The sequence below is a fragment of the Schistocerca serialis genome, chromosome 4 (assembly GCF_023864345.2).
Source record: "Schistocerca serialis cubense isolate TAMUIC-IGC-003099 chromosome 4, iqSchSeri2.2, whole genome shotgun sequence".
Lineage (NCBI taxonomy): Eukaryota > Metazoa > Arthropoda > Insecta > Orthoptera > Acrididae > Schistocerca > Schistocerca serialis.
The window spans coordinates 682,032,916-682,045,062 of record NC_064641.1 but is presented as its reverse complement, the minus strand read 5'-3'; the positions used below and the strand labels follow the sequence as shown (position 1 = coordinate 682,045,062).

Here is a 12,147-nt window from a genome sequence, read left to right as displayed (position 1 = left end):
TGAAAGAAGTTCTTCATTGTGTTTGCAAAATAAACTTTAGCAAGAACAGTTATGAAATATATAAACTGTAAGGAGACAGTCTTGTTAATGGGTTTTGACGTGTAAGTAGAGGTGAAATTACACTCTACCACTACAGTTGCCTCAGTCAGCATACTTAAAGTATGGTTCAAAAACTATTTTCTGATGACAAATATAAAAAAGTCCAAACTCAATCTTAACAGATTCTGCTTAGATGATAGCTAAGCAGGCCCAAAAGTAGTTAATAATTAACAGTTCGTCTTTTAATCTCTGAAAGCTTGTATCCACCTTCATTTACATTTCTGTACCTGTGACTATACGATAATCAGACAAGTGTAGTACATCATCTCCACCCTCAGTTTCAAAATCTTCCAAACAAACAAGAAGCTCATATACTTTGTCTGCTTCAGCTCAACTGTGATGCAAAATCACAAAAGATGACATAAAAATAATTTTCGTATAAATTTACCTTTTTGTCTTAGGTTATTGGGAGTCTCAACTTGTTAAAAGAAAATTAAAAGCAGGTGTCTTTAACCATTCTTTCCACACATTATTTAAATATTTAGATTTAATGACTGAAAATTTCTGTCAGCTGCTGAGCAACTAGCAGTGTGTTGTTAAGTTGCAGAATAAGTATGGTAAATAAGATTCAGTATTTAAAAATGTAAAATTTTTTTCGAAAAATGCCGTTATCAAGTAAGTATTACTTAACAATAGGTGATATGCAGCAGCTGTATAGTAGAACTGGAAATGTTAAAACTTTTCTCTAATTTACTTGATTAGATTAATCAGTATAGTGAATAGATTAATACAATGTGCAGATAAGTTTCTTGATTTGCTTGTTTTTTGTTCATGTATACTTTGCTTGTTCCACATTCCTAAGGCTTTGCCTCCTTAATAGGATAATGAATGAAAGGAACTTTGTAATCATTTCCTGTGAAATGTCTCTGCCTACTTGCTGTTAAAATGCCCCTAATGGCTGCCAAAAAATTCACTCATTGGAAAAATGTGAGTGTCTTTATCGGTTCCAAAATATCTGTCACTAGTGCTTGAATTGTGGTAGTATGCACTCGCCCTCAGTGCCAGTACCTTGAAAGAATCAGAACTGCAGATTGAGTTGTGGTACAACAGAACTTCATTTTTACCAGTACAAATATTGTATTCATGCTTTTAAAAAGTGCAGCAAATTATTGGAATAATGTTTTAAGAGGTGTAAATTTCAAAAATATCTCTCCCCTCCCAATCCAGAAGGCTACAGTACTGAAACCTCTTTCTTTACAAATAAAGCTCTGATGGTCATGTTGTAGTCCGCTTATTAAGTTCTCAAGATAATTGACATCACATAAAACTAACTTCTGAAATTTGATTCCAAGTTAGTATTAAGACTTGTTTTTCGCTTTGACAACTGATAATTTTGTGTGTATGTGTACAGTATTAAGAACAAGATTTGGATTCCATATCAAATTGGAGAGCTCATAATAATGGGTTGACTAGGGAAATGTCAAGTCAGCAGGCAGTAAGGGCTGACTTAAAGACCATGCCTAATCATGCTATGCTGATCAAATTAATTTCTGGGATGAAACCTGCTTAGTTTACTTTATTTCATAATAAACTCCATAATTTTCAACATATTTCCATAATAATTAGTTTCAAAATGTAGGAATTTTCAGGAGTCACTTTAGTATTTGTTTGGTTCACATTAGTCACAGAACTTGGGAAATTCTCAAAAAATTAAAGATTAGGGTTCAGCTTGTTGCTGACGATGTAACTGTTGAGAGATGACCAGTATTATTGTTTGAAAACAAGGTCGAGAAGTGGTGTTAGTCAGAAGACTGTTACAGAATTTGCATCCAGCTGAGAAATTGGCCCATCTGATGTATGACCAGCTACACTTGCTCCAATGGCAGGGAAAGCAGGTGTTTTTCGCTGGGTGCAAGGTCATTTAGGGATACAGGAAAATCAACTGGCCAATTGGGCTGCCAAGGAGACATGCAGAGGATAGGATGGGGTACATTGTCCAATTCCCTTGCAGGCTGTTGTTTATGCACTACACAGGAAGTTAATGCAGTTGTGGAACGAGGAATGGCTGGCAGTAATGGACAATAAGCTGCAGCTGGTGAAGTAGACTATTCAGCCATGACATTTCTCTCACCAGTTGCTCAGGCAGGATGAAGTGACCCTCACACATCTTTGCATCGGGCACTGCTCTCTTAAACATTGTTTTTTTACTATGGTGAGAGGATTCCCCATTTCGTGAAGCTTCTGGCAACCACATCTTTATCTGCCATATTTTAACAGTGTGTATTTTATACCATGATGCAAGGGCAGAAGCAAACATTGGTGGGGACCTGCCTGCTATTTCCGACGACGATGACGATACTGAGTGGAGCACAAGAACACACAACAGAAAGCAGCATTCATGCTAGCTACAGAAAGAGCTAGTGCTTGAAAGTTGAAGTACACACATTTGCAAACAAAACTTCATTACATTTGGCCTTTCTTATTTTTATTCTGAGAGGGTGAAGATAGAAAATATTTTGTCCAATTCTACTAATGTATACCTAGGGTTCCTTCTGTACCCAAAGTTTTTCCCTGAAAGACTTGTTTCCTGGTTTACTAATAATAAATTAAAATTTATCGTTAGCATTCCATCTCCTCACTGGTGCACAGACTCCGATAATTTCTGGGGTGAATACTTATTTTTAAATAAAGCCTTGCTATTCTGTCTGTAACTCCTTAAATAACAAATTTTTTTAACTTTCTTGTTTATAAAAATGTTTACATCTGTTTCTCCATGATAACTCCTGTCCTCATCTTAATTCAAATTAAGACTTTGTTTTTTCACCATACTTAATACATCCCTATTATCTTTTTACATTCCATCCTGGATTTTCCATTGTTTGATCTCTTGTTAAATTCCATTTCAAATCTGAAACATGTCTTCAGACCTAGGGTTTAGCAATTTTTAACCCCAAATTGGTAGTAATAGAACTGCTTGTAAGGTTCACATTATTGCCTGTTAGTTAAACCATGAGCAGCAAGCTGTGGGCTCAGCAGTAGTTGGATGAGCCTTGGAGCTAATGACAGTTCCTTTCAGTCTGCTATACAAAATATATTTGTGTGTGTGTGTGTGTGTGTGTGTGTGTGTGTGTGTGTGTGTGTGTGTGTGTGTGTGTGTGTTTGGCAAGAGGTCTATCTCCAATTTAGAGAAAATGGAAGGTGTGTTGTGCATGCACTTCCATTCACATGTGCTACATACAGCGAAAGTTATTCATAAAATCTGTCAAATTTTATATGTATTTAAAGGTGTCAGAATGTTATGAAAAGGATAGCTTCTACTCACCATATAGTGGAGATGCTGAATCACAGATAGTCGCAACAAAAAGACTGTCTGAAAATAAGCTTCAGGCAACAAGGCCTTCATCGGAAATCGCACGCACGCACACCCCCTCTCTCTCACACATGAGCACAGTCTCTGGCTGTTAAGACAATACTGCGAGCAGCAGTACATGATGGCAGATGCAGCTTGGTGGTGGGGATGAGGTGAAGGCTGGGTCAGGGACAGGGAGGGGAGGGACAGCAGGGTATGTGTGGGGGACAGTAAAGTGCTGCTTGTCGGAGCACACAGGGATGACATGGAGAGAAGGTAGGGCAGCTAGGTGTGATTGGGAGGTTAGACAAAGGCTGAAGAGTGGGAAGGGGTGTGGGTAGTGGAAAAAGAGAGGAGACTGTGGGTGTTTTGGTGGAATGGAGGGCTGTGTGGTGCTGGAATGGGAACAGGGATGGGGCTAGATGGGTAAGGACAATGATTAACAAAGGTTGGGGACAGGAAGGCTACGGGAACATAGGATATGTTGCAGGGAGAGTTCCTACCTGCGCAATTTGGAAAAGCCGGTGTTTGTGGGAAGGATCCATATGGCACAGGCTGTGAAGCAGTCATTGAAATGAAGGATGTCTTGTTTGGCAGCGTGCTCAGCAATGGGGTTGTCCACAGTTTGTCGGTGGCCATTCATGCGGAAAGACAGCTTGTTGGTTGTCAAGCTCATGTAGAAGGTAGCACATCGGTTAAAACTTAGCTTATAGATCAGATGACTGGTTTCACAGGCCTTTGGTGGGATAGTTGATGCTTGTGGCTGAACTGGAGTAGGTTGTGGTGGGAGGATCTATGGGACAGGGTATGCTTTTAGGTCTTTTACAGGTATGAGCCATGAGGCAAGGGTTTGGGAGCAGGGTTGTGTAGTGATGGTTGATGATATTGTGTAGAGTCAGTGGGCGGTGGAATACCACTGTGAGTGGGGTGGGAAGGATAGTGAGTAGGACATTGCTCAAAAATGAGGAATAAGGATTGTCCTACTCACATCCTTCCCATCCCTCCCACAGTAGCATTCTGATTATACTTTCTGTAATAATGGTGGCAGTCTCCCTCCATGCATAGGTCAGAGTGGTCTGGTGTCCCTTATGCCTACACACTTCTCTTCCTATGTCATGGAAGCCCCGTATTGGCTCCCTACCAGTAGCCAGCCTTGTGTGTCTTATTTTAAGACTTTCTTTTGGCCTGGGATTGACTCAAATATTTTGTTAAAATTGTCTTAATCTAAGACAAATCACACTTCTTGTCCAGTTAGATTTAAGAGACACAGAATAAAATTATTTCACCACATTTAAATTTCAAATTAATGTTTTGGAGGGGCACACTTCAACCAGTAAAGTTTATTCACATCCTCTCAATTGTAGCAGGATTTCCATGACCATATATGGGCATGAAAACACATTGCCCTTGCCTTAGATTATAATTCATGAGCTGTGGAAACATTACAACTTAGTATGGAAGGAATGACATTTGCTGGTGGGTAATGTTGCAGGATTTGAGATGTACTGGCATTTTAATGGACACACAAAAATGTGTATAATGGAATAGCAAGTTTGGTGAATATCGGCACCCAAAACATGTAGATGCCCAATTTCCAAGATGGGTAATATTCTGTTGTAGCCATAGCACATTAATACTAGAAAGTCTGGGCTCTGGGAACAGATACAGAGAAGTCAGTCTTGCTGTAGTTTATATATTAAGCCCTCACAACCTCCAATACTATTTGTTTCAGTACTGAATAGCTGTGAAAGGAATGCATTCACTACTAAAGGATACTTAGTCTAGTGTTTCCCATACTAATTAACTTTATCAATGTATCACAGACTCGAGAGTGGAAATCATAATCATAGTCACTACATATGTAACAATGGATATGAAATTGTGACATTGTGTGTCAGTGAGATTATACATCAATGTATAAAAGGCTATTTATTTTAACTTACTGAACTTGTTATAGCCATAAGTTTCTCTACGTTACATTCGGCCCTCCTTAACATCTTGTTATTTATCTTTCTTTTTGTCCAATATCAAATTAGAATCCATAACATATGCACTAACCTTGAAAATTTTAACAGTATTTTGAACATGTGGAAGAAATGGAGTGGGCTATTGAAGTTTGCAAAGCATCTGGCAAAGCAGTAGCAGCCACAATGTGCATTGGTCCACTTGGAGACTTACACAATATTCCAGCAGGAGAATGTGCAGTGAGAATGGCAAAAGCAGGAGCTGATATTGGTAATGAAACATCACTGAATTTTTATTCTTATTCTTCCTTCTGCAGAATTCTTTTTATACCCACCATTTGTTGCAGTTGGTGTAAACTGTCATTTTGATCCATTTGTTGTGCTGGACACTGTAAAGTTGATGAAGGAAGCTCTTGACAAAGAAGGAATCAAAGTTCACCTTATGAGCCAACCACTAGCTTATCACACTCCAGATGCTGGTCGCCAAGGCTTTATTGATCTGCCAGAATTTCCATTTGGTAGGCAGTAAATAATTGCAAAGTTTTCAAATATGTTTATTTTGTGAAAATATTGTTTACTTTCAGCTATGTCACTAAATAATGTAATTTCTAATTTTATAGCTCTAGAACCTAGAGTTGTTACTCGCTGGGACATTCATCGCTACGCTCGAGAAGCATACAAACTTGGCATACGCTACATTGGAGGCTGCTGTGGCTTTGAACCATACCACATTAGGTAAGCTGTTTTCCTCTCTCCTTAGTGGTGAACTAACAGGTGCTTTTTTCCCCTCATGGTTTCAGTGTCTATGAAGTATTCTTACATTTGGTTTGTTCACATCTCTCCAGAATTTATGAATGTCATCTGCATAAAGTACATATTTACACAGCATGTTTATTGGGCAGGTTATTTATAAATATTATAAACAGTAGTGGTCTTCGCACTGGCTTTTGGGAACACCTTGAGTAACTTTAAAGAACAGCGAATTTTCATTGCTTTAGTGTGATTTGTTTCCTATTACTGAGGTAGGAATTGTTGAAGATACTTAAGACTTCAGTTCAAGGTGGCATAACACTACAGTTTATCCAGCAATATTTTATGGTTTAATGAGTAAAATGTCTTGATTGTATCAACTAGTGTGGCTTCAGCACATAGTTTGTTTCATAAGAGATCTGTGCAAAATAAATAACATTTTAAACAGGTTTGACTGTGGACATTTGGCAATATTTAACCAAATGAGATTGTCAAGATGATATTATTTGTCAAATGCAGACCTATTTGCTGGTGTATAAACATTAAATTATTTTGGGAAATATAGGGACCAAGAGAAACTGGCCAATAATTCTTAGTACAATATTTGTCACCCCTTTCATGGAGATAACAGCCGTTGTCTTTCTTAGACATACTAGACAGTACTGCCAACAAAGAGCCAATTTATTAATGTGCACAGAGGATGTCATGTATTATTAACTCCTTTATCTCTTTAATTACAAAGTTTGATGGGACACATGTGTCTTAAGACTCAGAGCAGTTCGGTTTTACTGTTGTTTTAATATCGTCTTGTACTTCTACTTATTACTGGGTACACAGTGTCATTGTATGCAGGTTTTTGTAGAAAGGGATAACCACAAGCAGTATAAGGTTTGGACTCGGTATTAGCAGATAATGAGGAACTGGACACCTTGTAGCATTAACAAATAAGACCAAGGTCATCTGCAGTAATACTGGCATTTGTAACTCTCATTGCCTACAGTAGTACTGGCATTTGTAACTCTCACTGCCTACATCTATCTAATTCTCAATGACAATGATACTCAAAGTGCCTGAGACTGCAGTTCCCTTAACATAATTTCTGATACATATTGCCGTTTATACATAATATAGTCAACTGTACCACTGTTAACCTTATGACACAGTATAAATAACCATGCTAGATTCTGTAAATGAGGTGTGAACTACTTATGATAGTTTTGCATGTCTCCTTACTTTTGTTTTATTATGTTTCATAACAATTGGATAGAAGCTGTCAAAATTTGTGTGCGCTGACAAATTTCCCAAAGGAATTAAAGGTTTTGCCAGCATATATATTATTCCAGTTCAGCCTCTCTATTTTATCTTGAAAGCTGTTAAGTCTTTATCATTTAGTATCCTAATGAAGGCCTTACTGAATTTAAAAATCTTCTTCTGGATCTTAAATTGTTTTACCCATACTTCTTTGCATTCGGACAATAAATGGTAAGTAATCATAGTTTAAAGTCACTAAAATTGATGTGTGTGAATAAAATTCACACATGTAAGATGCCTTTTAGGATTGGAATAAATGATGCAGAAGAGCTTATAGATGATATCAAAGTTTAAATCAACAAAAATTAACATATAGTATTTGGCATTATTCTGCACATAGAAATAAATTTTCTAAGAACCCCATAAATTGTTCAGTATTGCTACCAGGAGATTACAGAGATACATAAACAGGCAGAATACAGTGCTGCAGTCAGCAATGCCTATATGAGACAAGTAGTATCTGGTGCAGTTGTTAGATTGGATACAACTGCTGCAATGGCATGTTATCAAGGTTTGAGTGAGTTTGACCACAGTGTTACAGGCAGCACACGAGTGATGGGACACAGCATCTCAGAGGTAGTGATGAAATAGAGATTCCCTGTACAACCATTTCACAAGTGTGCCATGAATATCAGGAATCTGCTAAAACATCAAATCTCCAACATCACTGTGGCTGGAAAAAGATCCTCGAAGAATAAGACCAAGGATGACTGACAGTGTGACAGAAGTGTAATCCTTCTGCAAACTGCTGCAGATTTCAATGCTGGTCCCTCAAAAAGTGTCAGCGTACGAACCACTCAATGAAACATGATCAATATGTGCTTTTGAGCTGAAGGCCCATTTGTGTACCCTTGATGACTGCATGACACAAACCTTTACACCTCACCTGAGCCCATCAACACCAACATTGGTCTATAGATGACTGGAAACATATTGCCTGGTCAGACGGGTCTCATTTCAAATTTTACAGAGTCGATGGATGTGTAAGGGTATGGAGACAACCTCGTGAATCTGTTCAAGTTGGTGGAGGCTCTGTAATGCTGTTGACGTGTGCAGTTGGAGTTATACAGGAACAAACTTCCCAATTACTAGTGTTGATCATACCCTGAAATCCATGGAATATATCACAGCTGGCTTTTCAGGTACACAATGTGTCTGTTTCAGTGGTTATCTTGCCTAGTAAGTTCAGCTTCCTGGGAGAACAGTTTAATGTTGACAGGGATCCCAGACAAAAATACAGGAAACATAGAGAGAAGTTGGCTTATTGTGCAGAACTAGATAGTCAATGTATGCACATTATGCACAGGGTAACCATGCAGCTGCAGTTAATGCACAACACACTAGGCAAGTCTGGGAAACACTCCAGAATGTGCCGTGCATAGTGTACTGTGCCTGTGCACAGGATGGCTTCCACCTCATGAAGTAATGCTTTTCTTCTAGCTTTACTGTTTCTTGAGAACCCTGTCTTGAATTCTATTGACTTTAAACACACATTTCACAAAAGCCACTCATATCCTGATAGAAAGAAGAATCATCTTGCATTGTAAAAAATTATCTTCATAAACATGAGTAGTGCATGTCAGTGCATTTTACTGTAAATTGTACCACCATAAATGGAGGATGCTAAGTTCACCGGACTTGGATACGATGTGTCGTCATTATGACGTATACACACTACATCGAAAACGATAGAAACCGTATATCGACTATTCGACTTTTGTGAACTTCCGAGAGATTGTGACAGGGTGGCGCCGTGCTCTGCGCCATTCGTTTAAATATGTTTTGCGTTCCTTGCATTTAAATTGTGTATTGTACTGTGTTTGTGTCCTGTGCATTGTTTTTCGTTTGCTTGTCTCTAATTGTGTGTTCAGCATTCGAGAGACTAATGAGAGAAAAGCTTACCACCATGGAATGCTTTTGACACTGCATTCAATCATTTCATACGTCAATCAGTACTAGACACTAACCTTTGGTTAAGATTACATTGAGAAATCCACTTCCCCTCGTATTTGATCCCCGGTCGACAATTTTTCTTCAACAATGCCTCATATTTTTCTTTTTAAGTTCGAAATTCAATCATTCTACACATCAGTAATTACTGGACACTAAGGTACCTGTCTCTGCGGTCCGAGTGTAAAATTACATGGAATTATGGTTGATAAGACTATCTTGGGATGGACATATAAATTACTTAGCTAACAAACTTGCACGAGTTCTCTTTCAGCTATATAAATTAAGAAAAAAAAGTCAGCAAGAGTATGCTGCTACAATCTAATATGTACTGACAAGACCAATTGTATGAAACCAGACCAAAATGTTGATAATAAACAAATATTATTTTCAGCGTAAGCATTCAATACAACAATCACACAATCTAATCTGGTTGGGACATAAGAAGACTTCACTTTTTTACGTCGTGTTTTCAAGGCCACGGTCAGGAATATTTCTATTAATATCCAGCTCTTTTATTTTGGCGAAATACATATATGCTGCCACACTGAGCTGTTTCCAGAATCGCATGTGTCAAAACAAACCACTAGCTGACAACAGTTTAGAATCTCGAACGTTCGTAAGAGTCGATAGGTGCGTTAATCGACTAAAGCGTGTATACGTCATAATGACGTCACATCATATCCAGGTTGGGTGAACTTAGCATCCTCCACCATAAATGGCCAACCTCTTCTGGTGACACTCTCACCCAAGCCCTTATAGAGTCTAAATAACTTTGAAGAAAGAATTTGACACAAAGGCCAGAAGACACATTAAATGAATGACTGTTCACCTGACAACCTTAAAATGTCGGAATCCTACTTCAAACTCAAAACAGGCAAACAGAAAAATGAATGTCACCTGGAATGGCAGCAACCTGGAACACACAAAGCAACATATCTGGATGTCATGCTCGACACATCGCTGACATTCAAATATCACTGTGAGAGGACTCGCCAAAATATTGTCACTATAAACAACTTGTGAAAAAAATTGAATAGTAAATGAGCAGGGAAACCAACTATATTAAGAACATCTGCACAAGCACCTTACTTTTCTAGGAGGAATATGCATGCCGCATATGGTCCAGATCTGCACATGTCAAAAAGTCTGTATGTGCCTAAATGACATACGCAGGCTAACAGAATGCATGAAACCCACCCCACTTTAGAAACTATATAGTGTGTTCAGATTCTAAGATCATAAATCCCGAAGTACTTTACACAAGCATACACAAAAATTTAAACAGATTCTTAACGAGTGGCACCCTGTACACGGTGCTTTATGCAGAACTGGGAGACTTAAATCCCACAAGATTCCTTAGTGATCAGCTACATCAGCCCCTGAAGGACCACTATGCCTCCCAAGAGATGTAAAGTGACAATACATCTAGCTGGAAGATGTGGAGAACACTGAATTGCATCAGAATGTATGTAACATCAGTCAAAACAAATCTAACTAAACGGGCTCTTAAAGATGACGTGGACAACAAATGCAAATGTAATGAAGCCCAGGGAATGGGATATATTTCGCAATGGCCCAACTACACCAGAGGTACTGTTGATGACCTTCGGCTCGACAGGAAAACATTGATATGGCCTAATACTGGGCTGAAAAACGTGAGAAATTTCCTGGACACAAGAACATAAGCACACTTGCTTCTAGTAAATGCAGAGAATTTCATAATGTGAAATATTTAGGTAAGCAGCCAAAGTTTCCCCTTTAATGGGAAGAATACAGTCCAGACAAACATTCTAATCCAAAGTCAAACTACTGGTCTCCCTCCATAAGCTGTAACAATTTGTAATCGGAATCTAGAATCAACTTGTAGTATGAAACACTTGCTCTGCAGACTCCATGTAAGCAAGCTTGCTAATATTTGCAGTGAAGTTAACCATCAGAGTATTGCAACAATGGTATCATTTTCTAGTAAAAGAGCTATAAAACACTGTACTAAAATTGCTAGCTTACCCTTTATAGATGTTATTATTAACTGTGACACTCCTTTCATAGCAATATTTCATTAATTAGACAGCAATGAGCAATAGACCACAGGTGTTACCACTAAAATTGCAAACAAGATGTCACTATGTGCAGATGGTTTGAAGTCAGTAAAGATGTACATCATGATTTCATGTGCTCCAGCTGGATTGCTCACACACAGTACTTTGACAACTGACTCATTAGTTTCCATAAACTGCTGTGTGCAATTGTCTCATGCATTTTCACAACCTGGACTCCAACCAATCGTGTTACATTTGTTTTGTCCTTATTTACATCTGACACCTGTAGACAAATACTGCACAGGACCTTTGCAGTTTCCTACATAAAATAGTAATATAATACACATTCTTCAGAGATTGGCAGCTCAAATTTGAGATACATTTTAAATTATACTGAATGAATCACCTCTTTACTCTCTCCTTGCCTACAGTGAAATAAGTCCTTTTTATTTGTATGATGTACATCTGGCTTTAACACAGCAGAAATTTAACACTGTGCTCAAGCCACGATTAGGGAAAATAATCTGTTGACTCTTTAGTGTTTATTTATATGGATATATGCACAAAAAGTTACATTCAGATGGTGTTAAATATACATTTTTCATTTACAGGGCAATTTCAGAAGAACTTATTGAGGAGCGTGGTAAACAGTCAAAGGCCACGGAAAAACATGATTTATGGGGAGGTGGTTTGATGATGCACACAAAGCCATGGGTTAGAGCCAGGTAAGATAATTCTACAA

General features: G+C 38.2%; 1 protein-coding gene across 2 annotated transcripts in view; it reads left to right on the top strand.

Annotated features, from left to right (window-relative positions):
- The window catches only part of LOC126473167 (betaine--homocysteine S-methyltransferase 1-like), a 56,307-nt gene that overhangs the window by 41,542 nt on the left and 2,618 nt on the right, over positions 1 to 12,147 (top strand). For both annotated transcript variants that reach the window (XM_050100045.1, XM_050100046.1), the window contains exons 5-8: positions 5,464 to 5,623; positions 5,700 to 5,870; positions 5,973 to 6,087; positions 12,017 to 12,130. In XM_050100045.1, the coding sequence (XP_049956002.1) occupies positions 5,464 to 5,623; positions 5,700 to 5,870; positions 5,973 to 6,087; positions 12,017 to 12,130 (560 nt within the window). The remainder of the gene's footprint in view (positions 1 to 5,463; positions 5,624 to 5,699; positions 5,871 to 5,972; positions 6,088 to 12,016; positions 12,131 to 12,147) is intronic.